Consider the following 23,723-nt stretch of genomic DNA (forward strand, 5'->3'; position numbering starts at 1 on the left):
GTGAACTTGTTCTGAATTTACCAGATGGTAGACATCGCAAAGGCCACAAGTGTGGAAAAGATTTAAAGTGAAGGTTAGAAGTAGTACAAATAGAAAAGTCGCTTGAGAGCCAAACGAAGGGGACAATGTTGGTGAACTAAGCCAAATGAGTCGGATCCCACAAAATAAACGCATTTCCCATCAGAACACCGGAAAAACATTGGGGACTCCTCCCCTTTCCTGACGTTCAGTTTGTCATCTCCATGGTTACAGCGCTGAATGCTTTCCACGCACGGGATAGTTTCAACATCGCTGCAAGCACACGAACTGGGTTGAGGCAAATTTCCCACTAACAAAATGAGCTGTGCCATCACCCGAATTATTAATGAGAACAAAGATAATTTTAAAGCTGCTCTATCTAGGCGGCCTTCTGACTGCTTACATGGTGAGTAAATGTAGCTGGAAGAACGGTAACGTTTGATAGCATGCTGCAGTAAGCTGGTTAACAGTCATTGAACCTTTTGTGACAGATTCAGTTTACACCGTGCCATCAGAGCGGCACCACCACAGGCCCAGGGTTAGGGCTTTCACAACAAAGGAACGATTTGTGAGTTGATACCACACACGTACTGGATGTAGGACTGACTTTTATTATATTTTAGTTTATTTGTAACCTTGATTGGTTATTTACAATCATGCAGACAGTTTTTAATATCGATTAGATTGGTGTCTGATACAATTTGTCAATGTGATGCTTTCCAAATCTTGTTGTGCTGTAGACTAAATGACAATAAAAAGCTTTTGACCATTTTTTTTTTAAAAAAATCTAAAACTTGGAGACAATTTAGTATCCAAGATTTTGCTAAGGCTGGAAGAGTACAAATTAGGCCTTTGATCAAAATCCGCGTCATTGATTTGATCAACCCGTTTTGGTTGATCAAATCCATATCAGCAAAACTGATTGAGAAATATACAAAGCCTTTCAATAAATTAGAATTCTGAAAATGTAATTTATTTCATTGACTCAATTCACTAAGTGAAACACATTATATGACTTAATTACACAAAGATTAATGTGTTCAAAGCTCTATTTTTGTTAATTATGATGATCTTCTTACAGTTAATGGAAACACAACATTTAGTATTAGTGCAAAATAAAACATCTTTTAGCATTGCAGATCGGTTTTCCTATGAAATAAACAATGAGGGAATGAGGAAAAGAAAATCTGGAATCTTACTTAGTGAATACAAATTATTCAATTGCACTGAGAACACCCCACAAGAAATAGCTAAGAAAGTCAACGCAAATGAACAAACTGATAAGACTATACCTATCAATAGTAAATAGTTGTAAGTGATAAAAATACAAATGTAAGTGAAAATCAAATGAAACCCTAACTTAACTGCTGGCTGGGATGTTTCAAAATGCAGAACCTGATATTTTTCTTTTTATCTCACTCAGAGAAAACTACATGAGTCTGACTACATGTTTTGCGGTGAGCCATTGCTCACCTTCAAAACGGACCCAGCAGAGCCAATGCCATCCCGCTCTGATTACCGCTGGCAAGCACATGCTGAGCGACGCAGGGAGACGCTGCGGCAACTGGCTGGGTGAGTAAAATGAGCAGCTTCGCTCTGTATCGCCACCCTTCAACCTTTTTCTGTGTTCGAGTTGTGATTCTGAGTTATCTCTCTAACAGGATTCATCCAAATTCTCAAACATGCCTTGTGACTGGAGCTGACTACTGGAAATACTATAAACGGTTTGGTTTTCCACTACACATTTTAATGTTTTGATTTTAACATGCTGCATATATTTAACTTGCACTAAAACAGTAAAAAAAAAAATGGATAAATAAAGACAGAAGCACTGATCGGACTTTTCCTCACTGGTATTATTGTTCTTGAGGCCACACCCACCAATTCCACTGTCAATGGATGCATATTTTAATCCATCATAACATATATAAGGAAAAACGATTGTTGTGGTTTTCTTGATAGAGGTACTTAGATTTGAGTCCAGTGAAAAATGAAGTTTATATAATTATCTCACCATGCCAGTTTAAGCATCAGTGTTTACTGATGCTTAAAAGAACCAAAAGTATCTTCTTTTGGTTGATGTGTTTATAGACTGAAAATGGTGGGGGGGTCTTAATTTTAATGCATTTAGTCAAAGTTTCAAATGTTTAGTCGCCGATCTGACAATCATAGATTAAGGTCGATCAAAGAAAGATGGTTGATTTCAGTCTTTGACAGTGAATGCTTCTGTAAACACTGATATGACGTATAATACATATTTCTCTCATCTAGGCCTTGGATTCCATTTGAACAAAAGTTCCCAGCAGATATTGTCTTTGAATTTGCAGAGTAAGTTGCTCAAGATAGATTTATGTTTTGTTGTTGTTCTATTTGTGTCAGTGGTTTATTTCTGTTTTAGCAGTAAGGATGCTCTCTTTTTGATTGCAAAACTGCAGGGAAGATTTTATAACCACTACTAAGGAGCAGCTGCCCGCTAAGCGCTCTCTGGGGGTTCAGACGGACTTCCGAGAAAGTGAGACCCAGACTGACCCATACAGTCCTGAGTATGTGGTGCAGCGTGGGATGACACCCACAGAACTCCTGCAACTGGCAACTTTGACTTGGGGTATTAGCTCAACTGACATCATACTAACGCCTCAGATTTCCATTCTCCGAGCCGCACAATGCAGCTTACCTCTGTCTCGTAGGTCATGGCTTGCCAGCAGGCCTTGCTGAGGTGGAAATGATAGAGCGAGCGCGTGAAAAGCGAATCTGGGAGACCACCCTTCCTCCTCGCCACGACCTAAACCAGATCGACAAGAGGAGGCGCATGATGGAGGAGATGGAAGCCAAGGAGTGGGCTTTCAGGGAAAGCGAGATTGAGAAGTGAGTTGCTGTTTTCTTTCAACGTGTTTTTGCTTTTTCACCTGACAATATAAACAACAACCAGAAGTTCCAATGTGAGGTGTTATTTCCTTTCTCTTTTTTTAATAAAAAAAAAATCTGTATTTCAAAAAAAATATATTAAAATCTACAAACTGGTGTGCCCCTAAAAGATAAATGTAAATATTTCATAGGCAATTCCTACTAAACGGTTATGTCAGAAAGAGTGTATCCCCTTATGTAGTCATGACATCTACTCTACAAAAACAGAACAAACTTCTCATCTGTTGTTATTTCTAGCACAAACATGAAGCCAAAATGGGAAAGCACTGAAAGAAAAACTACACTCCATGACCTAATAGCTTTTAGAATCCCCAGTGGCTTTAAGTGGTTTCTAATTGTAAATAATCTTTCTCATTGTGCAATGAAGAATTCCGGAAATGTTTAGAAGTTACCATATGCCCCTTTCCAGATAGTCAGATAGAGTTAGTTCTCTGAACATATTGCTGATGTCTTTCTGTCTTGGCTCTGTGTTAGCACACACCTATCTGTTCCTCACTGCCTTCATAGAGGCGACCGCACAGAGAATGATCAGTTCATGAAATGCGGTCAATTAGCACCGCCTTGCTGCTACTTCCTCTCAAATATTAAAGTAGAAAATGTGTACTTTATTATTATTATTATTTACGTATAGTTATACTATTTTGCCATTCTTTTTTTGCGGAATTTGTTGAGTTTTGTTTCTTGAGTCTACATTTTAGATCCTGTTTTTTAGAACTAAATCTGTTTAGGTTCTCATGCAGAAAAGTCTGAGTTTGAAAGAGGATGTATTTTCGTTTTCTACAACTGAATTTAAAAGACCAAAGTTTAGTTATTTGAAGTGACTTTCCCAACTCAGGGTTCTTTCGGGCTTGTTTTTGATGCTCTCCAGTTTTCAGAAATAAAAAAAGCTCCCTAAGCTCTTTGTATTTCATTTAAGACTAAACCCAGAATTATTTCTTTGTTGAGCAGAGTGCAGGTGACCCGCCTTGCTGTGCTGGAGGAGCTGCTGAGGCAGAGAGATGAAGCTCAGAAGGATACTGCATATGACCGACTAACCCAATTATATGCTAAGCACCTGAAGGACAGGGAGCTCAGACTTGAGAAATCCCACCACGCATACATAAGATGTAAGACATCCCATAGGTTGGATGAGAACAACACACTAACGAAGGCTTTTTCTCATTGTTCACACTCACTCTCATGTCTACAGCAATAAGAAAACTGGAAACTAAGAGGAAAAATGTGGAGGGAAAACTGCAGCGACGGGACATTGTTGATGATTTTCAGACTCACAATGACAAGTTCCCTTATGGCAATATGAAAATGTTCAACAGTGACTACATAAACACATATAAAGGTCTGATTAAAAATCTTAGCAAATGCTACTGCTGACCCACAGTGCAGGTATATTGTTACAGTATTTACATTTGATCATACATAGGCTTACAAGAGCTAGAGACAGGACTAGAGGCATCACTGAAACAAGTGAAGAAACAATGGAGAGACATTAAGAGCAAAAAGAAGACTCCTGCACAAATAGCAGTGGAGCTACTGGAGGATTACAGGGTAAAAATAAAGCTTAGTGAGAGTATCATCTAACATCTGCTTTCATGCTCATTACAAATTGTGGTTATACAGGCTGTCAGGGACGAGGAGGGCAAGGAGATTGCAGTGAAGGTTCCCCGTTTTCCGTTTCGAAAAGAGAAGCCACTGCCTACTCCTCCTGTCACTCCAGCAGTGGAAATCCCTTCAGAGGTCAGTTAATCACTGTTTGTAATTACTTATTTTTAACTTGTCAATTAAGAAATTGCAAAAGTCTTCCAGAAATCTTCAACATTTGTTTTGTTGCAACCACAAAGACCAACAACAAGTACTGCCAAACTGGGAGTGGAAGTAAAACAATTTGTGACTTTTTCCTTTAGACATTTTAATTCAGGTGTTCATATTGGTTTATCCCCCTTTATTCTTTACTCTACATTAGTAAGTCCAGTCTGGCCAAGTGCTTTCAAAAGTCACCCAGTTCATAAAAAACAAAAATCCCTGACCAAACTATTTAATAGCTTCAATAAACCATACAGGGAAAACAGCAAACATTTGGAAGAAGATGATCATGTGACACAAGTAAAACTGTACATCAGCGCTGTATTAGAAAATGTACTTGTGAACTGACTTGTCATTCTTCATTAAGGAGGATGAGAACACAGAGCTTGCCGTCATCTTTTTGCAGAAGCTACTCAGGGGAAGAAGTATCCAGTTTGAGGTTGGTACAAGCTGGCATTATGTGCTCATAATTTTCAAAGTTCCTATAGAAGCATTTGCATGTTGTTTTAGTACAAAGCATGCAATACATCCATCTTCTTCAATATGTGACATCATCTAGATCTTCAAGGGCAAAGAAAACCAGCTGGAGCTCATCAGGGAACTTAGGAAAGTTCACGCTCTGCAGGCTAGGGGGCAGCAGCTGCAGAAAGCAGAAAAAGACCACATACTGATGCTGAAGAGAGAGCGAGATCAACAGATGGAGAAGGTGAAGCTCATTGCAACCAGTCCTAAGCGATACAAGCTCAGCAATGAGCCTGTCTCACGTGGTCTTTCTCCTCCGCAGGCCGCGACGAGGGAAGCGCGTCAGGCCGCGGTGATCGGCGTGGACCTCGCGCAGGTGTTCTTCATCTTGTCCCAGGAGCTGATTCATCTGCAGGAGGAGCGCAGGGTCCACGCTTTCATGCTCCTGGCTGAGAGAGAGCGCCGTCGAAGGGAGGCGGAGGAGAGCGGGAGGCGTCAGGTGGAGGAGCGCAGGCGACAAGAACGAGACGAGATCTTCAGAGAAGTGAGTACCATCTTGTGTGACATTGTAAGAAAAGACACTATGCTGAAAATAAGACAGCATTATTGCAGGGGTATTTAAATGTCTTGTAGATTTCTGATTATTTCACCTTGCAATATTCATTGTATTTTATTGAGATTTTTTCTGACGGACAAAGATGACCTAGTGCATAATGTTGAACTTGTGGATGATGGTAGTCTGAAAAGTGAGGCTGAAGCGAAGCATTTTAACCCCATGATGCTGGATCTTCATGGTGTTCATAATGTTTAAGATTGCGAGGTGTCAGGTCTTGATTAGTTGTTTGTTTCCAACTGAAATATGTAATAAAACAATGTTGAAAATCTCTACAGCTACATATTCACCTAACACATAAAAACTTTGATGTGTCAGATTGTGCAGGTGCACCAGGAAAGCGTGGATATGTATTTAGAGGACATGATTTTGAGAAATGTGGATTATTTAGCCGAACAGCAAGCCAGGGAGGATATCCACAAGAAGGCACAGCAGCTCAATGACATTGCTTATGCCATGGAGGAAAGGTAAACTATGACTTAAGTGTATCTGTTAAAACGTTTTGTTCAGAAATTATAACCAAAAAATAATAAAACGTGTATATATTTTCTGTAGCATGGACAAATATCAGCCAGAGGAGATCGTGTCAGAGCTGGTGTACAGCTTTCTTATTCCCGAGATTGAGAAGATGAGAGTCAGGCGAAGAGGTTTGTGTCCACACATTTGGATGGTAGAAATAATTTAAAAAAAACCTCGGATGTGAAAATGTCAGGTAACTTATTATTTCTTTCTTTGTTTGTTGAACCTTCATGTTGTTCTTCAAGTTCAATTGAAGCAGCTGAGACACTTGGAGGCAGCTAGGAGGATCATTCATGGGTTTGAAGTCCCTGCAGAGATCCATTCACCCGAAACTCCAGAGGAGAGCACTGCTGATGGGCCGGCTGAGGAAGCGAAGACGGGCCAAGAGACCCAAGAGTAGCAGAGAAAACAACCACAGCAGTCGCAATCCTAGCAAACAAAGGAGTAAAGGTTCAAATTTAACTTGTGTAGCTTTAATATCTGATGCAAAACTTATCTTCAAGGTTTGTCTGTCAGTCTAATAGAACCCATTGTAGGTTTTTTGGAAAATAAGTCAGGTAGAGATTCATTGGATCTAAAGTAATTAATATGGAGCACGAACTTAATACTATATTTAATGAAAACATTATTTTCAGCCCACGTTTTGATGGAAACCTCGACTAAAAGGACTGACGGAAAATACTTACAGGTTTAGGTTTTTGTGTGTTTGTCCATCTTAGCAATTAATAGCATGTTGGAGAATTAATATTTGTTTGAGTCTGTATTACTGAGTGAAACTTGGATTTAATTTTTGTTGTTTGTATCTTTCAAATGTTCCCTCCTACAGAAATCTAGTAATCTTGGGAACAATTTTTCTTTCTGGGTTTAAGCCCCAGTACAAATCATACTTTAAGCCATTTTAAGTTCAGGTCCAAATAATGATTTATATTAAACTTACTGTAACTACAGATTATTCTGACAATATCATTGATGCTGGAGAACCAATACCACCAAAACCAAATAAAAGAAATTGATTGAAGTGGCCACTTATGTAAAAATACAGTGCACCCGAAATCTTTTGTTTGTGTGCGACTCAAGAGATGGGAGCTCGGATAGCTTTTTTTTTTTTTTTTTTAAAGTAGTTGTCAACCTAAGGTCGTGGTTACAACAGACTTATGTAATGTAACTGAATCAGCTGTGAAAAATTGCGCTCAATGTCTGCAGTGCAATAAGTACGTAAAAGGAGAACTGACGATTTCATCAGTTTCCCAGATACGGTTGATCAGGCCACCTTCCAGGTGTGTGAGAACATCCCTGGAGTAATTGGCTTTTTGGATGGAGATCACATTCCTATTAAGTGCCATTCTGCGGAAGATGCTGGGTTGTACAGGACTCATAAAAACCTGTAAATGAATGTACAAGGCGTGTGTCCCTCCACTACTCCCACTGTAGATATTTGGTATTGCTGCAGGATGTAATGGCTCAGCTCATTATTCCTGTATCTTCCAGAACTCCTATTTGTGCTGTGTTTGAAGCAGGACAGCACAGGAAAAGTCTTTGATGGGACAGCAAATAAAGCTGTTGAAGCTTTCCAACTTTATTTTTAACAGCATGTACATTTTAAGTGAGTCATTCGTGAAATAAGGCCGACAGAAACACGGTAAACCTTTCCTCGAGGCTGTGTAAAATCCAATTGCTTTTTATCACAGGTGAGAACTTTGAAATAATTTTCGTTAAAAGTCAGTTCCTGATATTATAATAGTTATACAATACAGTCTCTTATCTTTCTCCTTTCTCTGATAGGTCAGTGGTCAAACTCCAATTACTGAGACACTCGCATACAAACGGAGGACCTTGGATTTCTATTAATTTTAGTAACTGCATTTATGCGTCAGCAAGGCGTTTTCCTAAATCATTCATACCCTATTCCTAACAGTAAATCACTGTAGAACAGCTAAAGAAAAGTGAGGATTTGTGATCAATAGAGGTCAAGAATGACCTCTATTGATTAATATTGTGAATTAAGTTATCTATATGTAATATAGACAAGTACACACAGATTGATTTAGATCAAATACAAATATTCTCCAGGTTTTCAAAGAATCTCTTCTTCTCTGCCATCATCCACATCATTAGTATGTTCTGGCCTTCATTACATCAATCTGAAACTTTATAATGTAGCACTAATTATAAACATTGGATTAAGTTATACTAGATTATTCTGGTCTTGGACTAAACCCAATCTTTGTGTAGTAATTGTGTCTCCAATCTGGAGTTTGGGGTTTTAGCCGCTAGAGGGCAGAATGGTCCAGTCTGAGCTCAAAGTGGAAGAGATTGGACCAGGGAGAGAGAAACTTTTCAGATTCCGCCCTAAGAGTGAACAAAAAGTACGTTAAATGTTAAAATGGACACTATTTCTCCAACTAGATCAAAACTTACTTATCTATTTATTTAAATATGTTTGCACATTAAAAAGAAGCATTTTGCTTTATACACAAATTCAGGGAAGTATTTGATGCAATTACATCTTTTTTTATGGTTGTTGATATGCATTAGTATATCGATAAAGAAATAATTTGCAAAAATTCTAGATCTAAATATAAAACTATTCTATAAATTAGAGTGTAACAGTTATCCACCTCTTTTCTGAATTTATTCATCTTGTACGTTTTTCCCCACTAAAATTAAACATTTGTAACACTTATGTTGTTTTTGAAAAACAAAAGAAAAAAAGAAAAAACAAGACAAAACTCTTGCTTATTTATTTATTGGACGATCGATAAAACATAAGATGATAAATGCAATTTGGAATTCAAATGAAGCAATATTTTAGAATATTGCAAACATGGGCTATAAAGTCCTCAGATGTACCAATAAAGCAAGTGTGAAATCGGTATTGATTACACTCTCCTTTTAGTGATGAACTTTAATCTGGTTATCAGTAGGTCAAACACGGAAAAGAATCCTTTTCTTCCACAAAATTTAGATTTTTTCATTCAGAAATGTATCAGATCTAGTATTTCCTATTTTTTTTTGATTGATAAATACACCAATAATGAATTTCAAGTTTAATAAAGATCGGATTGGGGCAAACGCTTAAATGGGGGGGATCATCTTGGAAAACCTTCGTTATACATTTTCATTCAAAACTGTTACATTCATGAACAAAACTATTACATTTTTACCTCTTTCATTTGGTCAAAATAGGAATTCCTTGGCAAACTGGAAACTGGTATCAGTCTGGAAAATCTGTGCATCAGTCCTTTCTAGTGATAAAGACTTAGCATGTTTACTTCTTGTAAAATGTCACATAACTGTTTTTACTTTGTGTCTTATGTTTGCGTTGGTATTATTTTATCTTTTATTTATTTATTTTGTAGATATATTCCATGTTTGTTCAAGTTTAAAATAAAGCTTAAACGGAGAAAGACACTATGAGCGTGTACGTGGCATTATAGTGACTTTTACGTCAACACAGTTCCTCTGCTTTCTAGTGATCGCACAGTGCATGGCAAGCAGTTTTAACATAAATTCGGTTTCGTCAGTGGATACCAAGGTAACAGCTGTAATCGGTGTGGGCGGGGTTAAACTCCGCCCTCCTGAGAAACACTTGTAGTAACCAGCCCCGAACAAAATGTGCAAGGCGAGCAACAGGTCCGACCAGGCGGGATAAACAAGCAGTGGCTCTCACCTGTGGTGCGCCAAGAAAAAAAATCCTGAAGTCCTGCGTGGGTCAGACTCGCGGCGAAGGTGTCAGGACCGCAACAGGCTGGACATCTGGAAATTCAAGTGAGAAACATGATTGACCCCGACTGTATGTTTGATTAAAGATCGACCTTTAACCAGGTGAGGGGAATAAGGGTTAACATCTACATGAAAGTCACACGCACGCACGCGCACCTAGACACGCACACACACACGCATACATGTTTGTATCGTTATTAAAGTCGAGGTGTTGTGCAAATATGAAGCGTTTTAAAGCAACAGTGTGGTTCTGAATCAGCACTTTTACCCCAAACTGAAGCGTCTATGTCTAAACATAGCAGCGCTTGTTTGGATTGGTTATTCACTGCTTTAACAAATTATAGCATGACAGCGAAATGTATAAAGTGGGGCAGCTAGACGCGGGTCCAGCCTTGGTGGCTGTGTGTTTTCTGTGGTGCGGAGAAATTTAAAAAAATAGCCGGGTGGGAAAGAGAAGAGACTTTTGAAACCAAGTAGTACATTGACGTTTCAGTGGGATCATAGAGTTTTCTTAAAAGCCCGGTTCCTGTACTTCTGCAAACTGTAAAGCAGTTTCACGTGGTGAGAGTGCTCACATTGTTGGAACATTGCGTTGGTGAATAAAAGGTTCAGAATAAAAGACGATCATCTTAAGTGCTGTACTTCCAGCTATTACTCATGGATTTTTCTCTTTAAAGCCAGTCGCAGGTAGTTTTGCTCGTCAGATCGTGTGTCGGCTGTTGATTTTAATTGGCAACAGTGACTATTTCAGTTCAAAACAATAAGACAAAACGTAACAGAAATATGACAAATGAAAACCAAAATAGGTGATTGCAAGACAACACGTTCTACAACAATTAACTTTACAATTGTTTCATTTCCAAAAGGAAATGAAATCCAAACTCAATAAAATTAGAGTACTTAAAAAAAACAACAACAAACAACAATGTCTCTTTCTCTAAATTAAGCTATTTGGCTACACGTTGCTTTTATTCTTCGTATCTTTAATAACTGCACAATAGTATTTCTTATATGTTGTACATTTTTACTTACTCTAAAGACTCTTATTTTTGTTTGTATGGACGTGCTTGTTCCAACGTAATTTTCCCCCCAATTTGCTGCTGGTACGTCTAAATTTCCACACCATGGGAAAACTGGACTTCTTATTGGTTTTTCTCGGGTGAAAATCTCCCATAAACGGTTGGACAACAGTTTTGTTATCAGAAACTCTTAGAGTAAATAAAATGTAACTATTTCTTAGTTTACTAAAAGCCTCCAGGCGCACTCCACATATTGTTCAAATCTGCACAAATGGATAAAACTTACATCGTCTTTTTGAGCTTTATATAGCCTAAACTAGAAAATTTCGGAAGAAATTTAAACGGGGCCTGCCAGGGCGCGCTTGTCGGTCTGGACCCGGAGTTCCGACCCAAAAGTCGGCGTGGATGCCACAGGAAGCCGCAGCACGATCGACTGCATGAGGAGACAGTGCTGTGGATAAACCAGTCAAATAAATCAGTGGTCGCGCGCACCCCCCTGCCCCCCGGCGTATAACGCGCGTGCACCCCCCCTTCCCGGTGCGCAGGAAATTTACGAAGGGTTGACCGGTCCGCAGCACTAAAAAGGTTGGGGACCACTGAAATAAATGATTCTGCCTAACGTTATTAACCTAAAACAAGTCAGTTCGTTACTCACCAACTCCCTGAGAGTGTGAAAACGTTGCAGGCCTGTTAGAAAAAACAATGAGTTTAAATCTCATAGGAAAACATTGTGTCGTCTCCCCAACTTCTGTTGAACACAGCTGAACACGTTGTGCTGAAACCGCTGAGCAGTTCCAATGCCCTCCCACCAATCCTCTCTGAACCAATCACAAGTTATCCTCCAGAAGCTGTGTCTGTCGGTCTCAAACACCTGGGGGCCGTTGCTATGGTAATTAATGGTCAGTGCTGAAGTGATGACTCATCATCAAGTGTGTAAAGCTGCTGTGTTTTTACTGAAAATGCATGACTGTACTCTGAAGCACATTGACAGAAAACCGTACATCGTAGAAAAAAATCGAACAGATTTTCCCGGAGCAGACATGTTTATCAATGTCATGACCGAGTTTAAGACCAATAGGACGATATTTGTGGCCGTGAGAGCGATTTAAAAATCGCCCTCATGGCGCAATACACACTAATGGAGATGGTTTTATGGTGGACGTTTTTTGCTAATTTTTTGGTCATATTAACTCAGAATCCCACCAGAAGTAATAGCTCCAATGCCGGGATCAAAACGTGCGGCTTGCACGTTTTGATACCACTTTTATATGGGTACATTCCACCTTTTGAGCTCTATTAACGGTTACGGAAGAAGAACTAAAGAATAAAGAGACACCTTGGGTGTAGAGTAATAGGTTCCTGCCATTGCTTTGCATGGCAGGCCCCAATAATAATGATTTGCTCATCTTTAAATGTAAAGCAGTCTTCCACAGTCACTTTTTTTAATCATTAATTACAGATAAGACATTTTGTAAAGCAATACTCACCTACATTCATCACATATTTTGAACTGGTTCAATTTGAAACCCTACTTTTGATGTGTTATTCCAAACCTAAACTGAGCATGATATTCTGGAGCTTTGCAGTCCTGTGTGGTTACTGAAAGAACGGACTTCCACTGGTTTTCCAAACAATCTATCTGATATTCATTTAGACTGCATTCCGACAATGTTTGGTTGCTTTAACCGGAGAAACTAGAGGTAGATTCATGAGACTCAGCTACTGTGTTGCAGTCCTCGTTGATTGCACTTTTTCATGGTAGAGTATTTTAGATCACGCACAGCTGATCCTTCCAGAACTCGCGTTTTCTTCGATCTATTTATTTTGTCTCTCTAACTTTATTTACTTAATATATTTTTTGTGAACTTTTGTCCTATCTTGTTTCGTCAATGTGTTTCTTTGTGATTTGGGTCAAATGAGGAACCAAACACAGACATAGGAAGTTTTTTTTTGTTTATCTTACTCATCGTGGTCTTTGTGTTTTATGTCAACATATAAAATGTAAATAAATTTAAAAAACTAATAAAAGATAGATTTTGCTTTTCAGCTGAGGATGAGCAGGGAGGCTGCTGAAATCCATTTTGTCTATGAAGCTCTCGATGAGCCACATGAGGAGGACGAGGAGGAAAAGGAGATGACAGAAGATGAGGAGCCCAAAGCCTGCGGCGTGTGCGGCGATCTGGCGAAGGGTTACCACTTCAACGCTCTGACATGTGAAGGCTGTAAAGGCTTCTTTAGGTAAATTGTAGCTCGCAATCTTCCTGTTGTCACATTATCTGTGGAAATGATTCTAATTACACATTTTCTTCCTCGCTGTTCAGCTTCTGGTACTTAAATGCTGCACTCAGACACACTTTTGACATTGCATCATGATTAAAATGGTAACTGGATTCACGGTGAAGCAGCTGCTACTGTTGCCTTGCAGCAAGAAGGTTTTGGTTTCTAATCCTGATCAGTGTCCTTCCATATTGAATGAACATGTTTCCTTATCCATGGGAGGCGTTCCAGCTTCATCCCTCCATCCAAACAGATGCATCTGAGGGTTAGGTGCCTTCAAGTGTGTTTATGATTGTCAGTGAACCTGTTGACCTATTCATGGTGTACCCCTTCTTTTGAGAAAACAATCTTGCCCTAATAAAGGCTTAAAAAGTTTCCATCTGTACGGCCACCTGTACAACTCCGACCATTCTTGAATTGCGATGCGAATGCTGCACAGAATCATCCACAAACGGCCCCTGGATTGCATTTCTGGCCCCTTCTGGTTGAACCTCAAAAGGGCCAGAGTTCAGAAATCAGATAAAATCAACTGTGGAGTCAGGTCTTTAAGGTCGTTGTTCAGAAACAGGTGGGCCATACACACGAGTGCTGACCCCTCTTAATGCATCCTAGCTACAACTCATGCATTTTTTTATAGGCTGCTGGGATTGTTTTTCCTTTGGTAGACGGGCCTTCCAAGTCCCTCCAGGGACAGTTGTTTTTCTTTTAGATTTTCCTCGATTGATGCTGCTTTTGTGCGACAGAAAGACGCTACTCCTTAGCAGGAATTTGTTGCTTTTGTTTCGCCTTTGTGGAATGAACTACTTAAAGGTGCATCAGTGCGTTTCTCCATGTACAGCTGCTGGAACTTCAAAAGATTGGGAGACTGAAAGCTGTTGCTGCTGCCAGGTTTAAAAATGCCCTAAAGAAGTTTTATTTGTTAGAAGGAATTATAGATTTTCAAAGCAATCATCAAGACTCAGGCACTTTTAAAAGTCTATTTTAGTGGTAAAATAAAACGAAGCATGTTTTTTATTATTGTTTTGTCTCCGTAGATGTATGGCAACCACCTGGCTCAGGGAGGCCTCACAGTGGGGAATGTTGTTGACGTAATACCGTCTTTTGCTTTTCTTTATATGACTTTTGAGATCACAAAAATTAGAGTAAAGTTATTTTACGGCCCAGACGTGTAACTGTGATCTAACAGTCCAGTTTGTGGAAATAATTTAGAGTTCTTTTCTCACTCAGAGCTAAAGATTTTTTTTTTATGATGCTCTCTCATTATGTTGGAAGGATGTTTCTAATTTAAAATTTTTTTAAAATCAATTTAGACGTGCCATAAAGCGGTCAACGCAGCTCCGATGTCCGTTCCTGAATAAATGCATCATCACCAAAAACAACCGCCGCTCGTGTCAGGCCTGCCGCTTCAGAAAATGCCAGGCCATCGGGATGCGGAAAGACAGTGAGTAACATCCAGTTATAATATTTCTATTGGTTGGTTAACACTTTCTTTTAAACATTTTTCTTTGTTTTTAAGTAAGAATACACTCATGGTAAAAAAATGGCAAACTCTCTTTCGCATCTTGGCCTTTAGATATCAAGACATTATATTTAACATGACTTTGTCTCCATAAGGATGTAAAATTATGTAAATCTAACATTAAGCATACAAAACCACAGCAGATTCTTATGGTCATTGTTTAATGAATCAAAAACTAAAATAGCAATGTTGTGAGGAAAATATAAGTACACAAGCTGTTCTCCCTCACAACTGTTAACAGGAACTTTGTGCCACCCTCCTTCACCACAACATGCCCAACTGCTACTTTCAATCTGGTTGAAGTCTGGACTTTGACTAGGCCAGTGCAGCACCTTTGTTTGTTTCATTTTTGCACCTGTTTGTTCTCCTGATGAACCAGTTCAGGTCCAGCTGTAACTTGAACAGGACTGATGCTGTTACAGTTGACTCAAAAACACTGTGGCGTGAAGAAGAGAATATTGGCTGTAAAATGAGTCCAAATTATCATGTCTTCACCCCAGAATTGATCATTTCTTTGAGGTCTTTGTGCTAACACTGTGTTTGATATGACACTGTGCCTGATGGCAAAAAAAAAAAAAAAATCCATCTTAACTCATATGATCTCTGTCTTTCCAAACAAAACAAACTGTTCTAGTCTCTTTTATTATCCCATATTGCCATTAACTGTTTTGATTTTTTTTTTTTGTGCAATTTCTGTGGACCCAACATTGATCATCTTTCTCACTAATGAATAATGGACTTCCGATTGTCTGGAAGTGACTCTATACACTTTCTAGGTTCGTAGACCATAGTAATTGCATTTTATGGTCATTGCTGATGGTTTTCCTTCTTGATGTGAGGCTAACACACATTGTCAGACCTGAAGAAAAACACCTGTTTTTACAACAGTAGTCAGGCTCATTAGCAGTCTAAGTGCTTTAATTAGTCCAACACAGGCTGATTTATAGAAGCAAATTAACAAAAATAAGAGGGTTAAGTAGTTTTTGTTTTTTTTCTTGGAAGATTATGTTTTCATCTATCTTGACTTCCGTTTGACGTTTTACTGGGATTTGTAAATCAAAGTACAAGTTGAACATTTCTGATATTGTTTCTTCACTTCATGTGCGGATGTGCAGTGGTCATGTCGGAGGAAGCGGTCTTGGAGCGAAGAATCAAAATAAAGAAGAAAAAGATGTGCAACACGACGGCAGAGCTTTCGACCCAACAGGAACAGGTGGTTGAGGAGCTGCTCTGTGGCCTCCGCAGCACATTTGACTCAACATTTTCACGCTTCACTGGCTTTAGGGTGTGTGACTTGGCACATGTGCTTAATATTGGTCAATGTTCTCGCTACTGTTTGAATGATCATAATTTTTTTTTACCAGCCCATGGACAGAGATGTGTTGATGGAGAACCAGCAGTCCAGACCCCAGACCAGCAGCCTGACGAAGAGCTGGTGTGCAGCTGAAGAACATGGAGATGATCCTTCAAAGTCCCCTTACCCCTGCTCCCTTTCCTCCACCTCCTCCCCGTCTCTCTCGTCCTCTTCCACCCGCTTCTTCCTCCCCGGTTCCTTTGAAAAAGGCGAGGACAACGTTGGAGATGAAAACAGCAGCGTTTACACTAACCTCCCGCATCTGGCTGACCTCACGACCTACATGATCCAGGACATCATCCGCTTTTCCAAAAGCCTTCAGGACTTCCGGTAAACATGTCCATGTTCAGATAAAAATAAACGGGTTTACCAGAACGGCTTTCCAACACCTTGAACTTGAAATGATCAAGAAACTTTTATGTATTGAAAATATCTTATTTGATAGCTGCAGCACACGACAAATGACCTCTGTGTATTTCTCTGCCAGGTGTGAGAGTTCTGCTGTTTCGCCTACTTTCCATGTAGTTCTGTGATGTTCTACACATATTTCATTAGTTGTAGATTTTAGCACCACAAGTTATCCTTAAAACCTAAAAGGAGTTGCTAGCTTTTCAGATTTTGGTCATAAGAAAGCGTCAGTGGTGTTTCCTCTTGTTGAAACATAGAAAGGCAGATTTTAGCCAAACGTAAACAGAAATGATCTCCTTATTGTTGAAGATGAATGTTTACCTTTCTATAGTCTGAAGCACATGTGACCTCACTAATCAGGACTCTGCCTGAGGGCTCAAAGGTCATCACATGGTCATCCTTCTGTGGTTTCAGTTTCTGTTTACACACAGGCATTTCATACGACTGCTTAAAGTTTCTCCTCAACATTCTTCTCTAGAGATTGAATAGAGAGCATCTGCGAACATTGGTTGCAAGATTTTCACCTGATTCTGAATTGCATTTACATCTAGACTTTTATTAGGACATTCTAACACATGAATCCAACCATTAAAATGTGCGTCCGACTGGGTATTTGGGATTGTTCTTCTGCTGGGTCCACCTTCAGGCCTTTCTGGCGTCTGACAAGAAATTCATGGATTCAGCTCCATTTTGCTCCATCATCAACTTTGACCTATTTGCTTGACTCAGCTGCAGCAATGCTTCGCCCCACCCCCCATGCTGCCACCACGATGTTTCCACCACAAAGCTTCATGTGAAAGATGGTATATTGAGGTCGATGTGCTAGTTTTCTGCCACTTTTGTGGGCTTATCTTCATACTACAAATTCTGCATGTAGGCCAAAAACATGTATTTTTCCTTTGTTCTTATCAGAGAACCTTCTTGCATACGTGTGCGGTGACCTCCAAGGTTTTGCGGCAAACTCTAAATGAGACACATTGTTCGTCCTACCACTGAACAGAGAAAGTGGAAATGGTTGAAACTTTCTTTAAAAAAAAAAAAAAAAAAAAGATTAACATTTGCAAAGATTTAAAGTGTTCTTCATAAAATCCCAATAAATTATAGTAAGATGTCTGTTTGCAATGGAACAAAATCTAGAAAAAAAAAATCCAAGCATGCGAATGTGTGTGCAAGACAAAACTTTAATTTTGACCCAAGGTTTCTGTTCCCGCCATGTTGCGTAGAGCATTTGTGAGAACCGAGGTTTGTGTTCATCTCTCCTGCAGGTCACTAAGCATTGAGGACCAGATATCTCTCCTGAAGGGAGCCACGTTTGAAATAATGCAGATTCGCTTCAACATGGTGTTCAACACTACGACGAGCAACTGGGAATGTGGCTGTATTACATACTGCATACACGACGCACTGCGAGGTGGGATCAAATGGTGCTTTAAATTGCTATATAACATGCCGTTGCTTCCAATCACCTCGGTTGCGAATATTTCTTCTTTCCTCCTCTTATTTTGCAGTATGCGGCATCTGCTGATAGATAGCTAGTCAGGTTGGTTTCTAGATGATGTCGTCTACCTGCTCCAGCAAACATGACGAAAATGAGTAAAAATTTAAGCAAAGCATACAAACAGTTTGATGCCAACTGAGAGAAGTAGCTTACAAAAGAAAAAAAAATAACGTCTTAGGAATCCACACTGCTAAATAACCAAACCAGTTCAGGACATGTCAAAAGCTTCTGATTTTACAGAGGCGGCAGGTATGACGCAACATTTTACTTAATTACTCTTTGTGTCAAGTAAATGAGTCAAACAGAATTTTTTTTTTTTTTTGATCAGATAAGAGTACAGCTGGGGAAAATCTGTGTGGTGTTTGTGCTATTTTTTCATGCCTTTCAGCACTTTGCCATTGCATACAAAACCTGCAAAATGCTTGTGTGCTCATTAGTATCCTGCACGGTCTGTGTGAAAACACAGTCATGTGTGCACAACCGCTCTCTGCTACTTTGTCTCTTGGTTGTGGAAAATCTCGATTCCTGGAGAGGGAAACTTCAGCAGAATGCAGTCAAACTGGACCGGTCGCTTTTGTGTTCGTGCCAAATGGAGCTCATATTCACAACTTTTTGCACGCAAACGGTCTTGCAGTAGATGGTTTGTTTGATATTCTCTGGAGTCAAGAAAGATTGGGTGGGGAGAGGGATCCTTTTGGACCCTGCATAAATAAGCAGGTTTAGACAACAACTGGATGATTGAACAGCTCAAAACGGCCTGAGCAGCTATTCTGTGGGTTTTTTAAGGAACAAGAACATCTGAATTTAAGATTCTTAGAAAAAGATTGATTAATTTAGGCCAGTGGTCTCAAACTCCGGTCATTGAGGGCTGGAGTCTTGAAGCTTTTAAATGTGTCCCTTCTTCTACACACTTGAATTAAATGGTTAAACTGCTTCACTAACATGCAGTTAAGAACGACAGAGCTCTGCTAATGAACTAATAATGGAGCCAGGTGTGCAGACGCACAGAGAATCCTAAATGTTGCAGGACACTGGCCACTGGGGATTTGTTGATTTGTACTAAGATAGCGCGACCCGTATTTGGAGGCCTTCAGTCCTCAACGCAGCCGTCGCGGGTTCGACTCCCGGATCCGGCAACATTTGCCGCATGTCTTCCCCCCTCTCCTTCCCTCTTCCTGTCAGCCTACTTTCATATAAGGGACACTAGAGCCCACAAAAGACCCCCCGACGGGTAAAACCCCCCAAGAAAAACACACACATTTCTTTTTTTCCATTAGACTTTACCTTCACTGCTTGTGTAGGCTGAGGTTATGTCTGTGACATTTTTGTATGAGCTTTCAGTAACTATAAGAAAATATCTCTTTAATGTGCCCATCACTCTGTTTGAATAACAGGAAATGATACCACACCACAAACTACTTCTTTTAGTTAAATAAAAGCACATTGAAACTTGCTAATTTGTCTGCCTTTGCTAACTGCTACTGAATAAATTCAGATACTTCAGAAACATTTGAATTGAAAGATGAATCATTTTAAAATCTCTTCTAATGAACCTTAGAGAAATGTTCACATCTTGATTTTTTTCTTTTCTCGATTTTGCCGTACTAAAACCAGATATCTTTGGCTGGATGTAATAGTTCAACTGTGACGGCATCCTGCATGTTTTAATTCCTTTCTTGGTTCAACTCACCTGAATCAAACGGCAGTCTCTGCAAAACATTACGGCCTGTTTGGGAGGTATTTTGATTTTGAGTCATCTGTGCAACACAGTCTAAAAAACAGACAGTATCTTAAAGACAAAAAACTTTCCTACAGAGCTTTAAAAAAAAAAGTGGATTTTAAAATGCTTTAGTTACTTTCTAGGGAATGTTTGGGGTTCTTATGATAGACAATATTGCTCTGAATAAAAAAAAAAACTTACAGATTTTTTTAAAACCACATCATTTCATACATCTTTTCAAGGCATGGCAATTATTATTTTGTTTTTACGTGATTATATTTCCATGTTTTCATGCAGTTCAGGGTGAATCTGTGCCAGCTCATGCATCTCGTTGTCGTTCACTGACCTGTTTTTGTTTTATTTTCTCACGTCTCCCAGGAGGTTTCCAGCCGCTCCTGCTTGAGCCCCTCTTCAAATTCCACCACAATCTGCGCAAACTGGACCTGCAGGAGGAGGAGTACGCCCTCATCCAGGCCATATCGCTGTTTTCTCCAGGTAGCAGCAGAACTTCTGCTCGAATCAATCATTAATAAGTCCCGTAAATATTCAAACCTTACGAACATCTATGTGGCTGCAAGCGCACATAGTGAAAATATATTTTCAGATCTTTCCATTAAAATTCAATCCACCAGATCGTCCTGGAGTGCAGCATCCCGCCGCCATCGATAGAGTTCAAGAAAACTTGGCAGAAACTCTGAAAACCTGGATCGACTGCAAGAAAAAAGGCCCCAAAAAACAGTGAGTGAAACCCCACGGTCAGCCCATCTGCCGTGGAACCTCTTCGCATATTTGCAAACCTTTTGTCTGCAAACTTTTTCAGCCTGCTGTATCCCAAAATGATAGCCTGCCTCACGGAGATGAGAACGATGACGGAGGAGTACAGCAAGCAGATTCTGCAGATCCAAGACGTGCAGCCTGACACCATCTCTCCACTCATCATGGAGGTGGTCAGTAAAAACCCCTGCAACAACGTCTGAGGCCCAGAACTGGCCACTTCCAGCACTCGGCTCTTATTTAGCCGTTGGGGTTGGGGCGGGAACTGGACGTTCCCTTTGATTCGCTGCTATGTAAGGCACTCAGGAAACGTGAAGAAGCTTTCGCTGGGCAGAAGCGAGCTTTACAGACTCACTGATTTGCTGGTTTCAGGTGCTTTTGTTGTGGCATTTTGATACAATATGAGTTTTGATGTTTACGATGATTTTCATTGCACTCAGAACGGAGACTGCTCAGGAAGCAAAGGGAAACCTTCTGAAAACATTTACACCGTCTCACTTGTTACCTCAGGTTGTTTTCAGTTTTGTGTTTGTTGCGCTATGTCAAACAGAAGTTTAACACTCATTGTAAATAAAACTGAATAGTAAAGGTGCTTTTTCAAATCTTTTATGATGTAGCCTGATAAAGATGTGTTAATTTGTATTAAGGTTCAGAAACCCCTCAAAACTCAGGCTATCTGGTAATATCAAATCAATCTGAAGGATCTCTCACATGAAAAAAAAAATTTCTGTGCATTTTTTTTTTTCAGGACATTGATTAGTTTAAGCCACAATAAGACAATTAAGATGTCATTTAAAGGTTAATGAATGAATCAAAGAGAAGTAATAATCAGGACATAAATGAAATGCATTATCACTGACACTGAGATTTGTGGACTAATTAATTTGGGCAAAGAAAGCAGAAAGCAGAAATGCCACACTGCTTCTACTCTACTGAAGGAAAAATACAGACTTTAGGTAACAAGCTTTCAAAATATTATCTAAACTGATTAAAGAGTTAAATGGGTTTATCTAATTTTGAGTTCTAATGTCATAGTACTTTGACCTGAGTTGGATTCAAAATCAAAATGCTCTTAAAGGAAGTGGCGGCTCTGCGATTCCTATACAGAAGAAAAAATGGACACTTGTTCAGCTTTACACAATAGACAAACATAAACTAGATTAAGATGCAATCTCAAACATTTAATGTAACCAAATCTCACAGATTGATCAGGCTTTATGTGTTCCAGGGTTCCGCCTGTCTGAACACAGCACAGCTCAGGAACACACTTCTGGGTATGGAGAGATCAGGAGGTGCTGGTCAGCCAATCGCAGGCAGACTCTGGGTTACAAAGACAACATATTTTCCTTTCAAAATAGTAAAAAAAAACAAACATCCAGGGACAGTAAGTCTCGGCAACATCAATAAACTGTCATTTTGGACATCGTCTCATGAATTAGGCTTTGTGCACTTAACAAAAAATCTGCAGCAATAAATACATTAAGCTTGATTGTAAATTTTGACTGAACTAGAATTGTTTTCAATTATTAATTTCTAACCTTGTGAGGTTTTAAAATAAACAACTTCACTTGTTCACAAGGTTTTCTCAGTTCTGAAATTCAACTTGGAAGGATCAGGCTTATAAACTGCAATCAGAAACAGTCACACTTACAGAACAACAGAGCTCAGACATTATCATTAATGAGGTCACATTAGTCTGTGACTTCATTAGTCACCTCTATTGCCCTCAGTATTGTTGTTTCTAAGCTTGATACTTCCAACCCAAGTTTCCGAATCCTTTTGGCTGAAAGATGAAACAACAAGAAGTAGAGTTGTCTTTACCTAAAGCTCAGAAGATTAGCATGTCCCAGGCTGACTGAGGATTTAAGCTGTTTTAGTGATATGTATAAATAAATATATTTAAAAATCACAAACTCTTTGTGTCTTTTACATTCACCAAGGTCCACTTCTTAATTAAAGCAGTTGTTTCCCTAAAATATGAAAACTCTTCTTTTAATTTACTCCATTATCCCACATCAATTAATACTTATTTCAGTAAAGCACCCATGCAGAAAACAAAATCTAACTGCTTGTTCTAAATGGGGGGGAAATGTAGCGCCACCTGGTGGACAAATGTAAAAATAGCTAGCTGGGGATGAAGATCCACAGCCGAATTCTAAAAGCCTCCATGTCTGTCTATTTTAATCATTTATACAAAGCAAAATTGACTTTTTTGAGCTTTATATTGTGTTGTGTTATTCCCTCATCAAAAACATACAAATCACATTTTCTTTCAGATATTTTATATCTCCTACCAAAAAATATGCTAATTTAATCAAGTACCACAGAAGTCTGCAAGTTTTAATTGAATAGACAGGAGTCTGCTGTAAGAATATCGATTTATGCCAAGAAAGATGGAATTAAATATTAACATTGAAAATGCGATTTTCAAAATTACAATTTTCATGTGCAAATTGTTTTAATGCAGGTTTAGTTATTTATTTAATCCTCCTGCGGTCTTAGCTTAAGTGTCCCGTCAGACCATCAGTTCCCAAAGCCACGAAAAAGAAGAACCTTGTAAAAGCGCACACGGGGTCCGTGTGACCCCCCACGAAAAGGCACAAAATGTCTTTGGGATTTCTTCAGAGTTAAGGGACATTTATACAAACCCACTTGGTTTCTCCATGTATTGATAGATTTTTCATGTGCGTTGGTATAAAACTATGGAATTTGTTCAAGCCTTCTCTTGGCTGATGCCTTTGCAAGCCTATTTCAAATTCACTTAAACTTACTTTCTAGTTAATTAGACTTATGATATCTGAGGACAATGAAAAAACAATGACCGAGTCCTTCAGGTCGACCGTAGGTGGCAGCAAACCTTCTTGAATTAGGAATTTAATTTCTTTAGACTCTGAGATTACATTTATTTTTGCACTCAAATTATTGTCCTCTTCTGTTTCACATTAGTAGATATTTTTTCCACACAAAAACAGCAACGGTTGTAGCCATACTTTCTGGAAGGGTTCTCCCGTAGCTGCCTTAAATGATCCCTCTTATTGTTAAATAATTCAGATCATCTTGTTCATTTTAGTGGTTGTGCAAGAAACACACAGCT

At 39.2% G+C, this 23,723-nt stretch overlaps 2 protein-coding genes and 1 long non-coding RNA gene across 7 annotated transcripts; 2 read left to right on the forward strand and 1 right to left on the reverse strand.

The window, feature by feature from the left end:
- The first annotated feature begins 250 nt into the window (after nucleotides 1-250).
- cfap91 (cilia and flagella associated protein 91) lies at nucleotides 251-6,799 on the forward strand. 2 transcript variants are annotated; one of them, XM_044130973.1, is made up of 17 exons: nucleotides 251-424; nucleotides 510-586; nucleotides 1,442-1,590; nucleotides 1,680-1,742; nucleotides 2,290-2,346; nucleotides 2,454-2,623; nucleotides 2,706-2,883; nucleotides 3,892-4,049; nucleotides 4,133-4,279; nucleotides 4,364-4,488; nucleotides 4,561-4,677; nucleotides 5,111-5,182; nucleotides 5,303-5,449; nucleotides 5,528-5,749; nucleotides 6,137-6,285; nucleotides 6,374-6,465; nucleotides 6,583-6,799. In XM_044130973.1, the coding sequence occupies exons 1-17, from the start codon at nucleotides 337-339 to the stop codon at nucleotides 6,735-6,737; spliced, it is 2,166 nt and encodes a 721-aa protein (XP_043986908.1). In that variant the 5' UTR covers nucleotides 251-336; the 3' UTR covers nucleotides 6,738-6,799. The 2 variants fall into 2 exon arrangements, with proteins under 2 accessions (XP_043986908.1, XP_043986907.1); XM_044130972.1 differs by having other exon boundaries at nucleotides 5,303-5,749.
- LOC122839428 lies at nucleotides 6,641-11,977 on the reverse strand. The gene is made up of 3 exons (XR_006372043.1): nucleotides 11,735-11,977; nucleotides 10,008-10,093; nucleotides 6,641-6,766 (listed from the first exon to the last, which is right to left on the reverse strand). It is a non-coding gene; the product is annotated as an uncharacterized LOC122839428 (long non-coding RNA).
- Nucleotides 6,705-22,629, forward strand: nr1i2 (nuclear receptor subfamily 1, group I, member 2). Of its 4 annotated transcripts, none has more exons than XM_044130977.1 (9): nucleotides 6,705-6,787; nucleotides 13,127-13,317; nucleotides 14,667-14,797; nucleotides 15,991-16,160; nucleotides 16,240-16,559; nucleotides 17,903-18,048; nucleotides 20,234-20,350; nucleotides 20,488-20,593; nucleotides 20,676-22,626. In XM_044130977.1, exons 2-9 carry the CDS (start codon nucleotides 13,133-13,135, stop codon nucleotides 20,830-20,832), a joined length of 1,332 nt encoding a protein of 443 aa, XP_043986912.1. In that variant the 5' UTR covers nucleotides 6,705-6,787; nucleotides 13,127-13,132; the 3' UTR covers nucleotides 20,833-22,626. The 4 variants fall into 4 exon arrangements, with proteins under 4 accessions (XP_043986912.1, XP_043986911.1, XP_043986909.1 ...); XM_044130976.1 differs by lacking the exon at nucleotides 6,705-6,787 and adding an exon at nucleotides 9,977-10,105; XM_044130974.1 differs by lacking the exon at nucleotides 6,705-6,787 and adding an exon at nucleotides 10,011-10,162 and having other exon boundaries at nucleotides 20,676-22,625.
- Nucleotides 22,630-23,723: the final 1,094 nt, after the last annotated feature.

Source organism: Gambusia affinis, linkage group LG11 (genome assembly GCF_019740435.1).
Source record: "Gambusia affinis linkage group LG11, SWU_Gaff_1.0, whole genome shotgun sequence".
In the NCBI taxonomy this organism is placed as follows: domain Eukaryota; kingdom Metazoa; phylum Chordata; class Actinopteri; order Cyprinodontiformes; family Poeciliidae; genus Gambusia; species Gambusia affinis.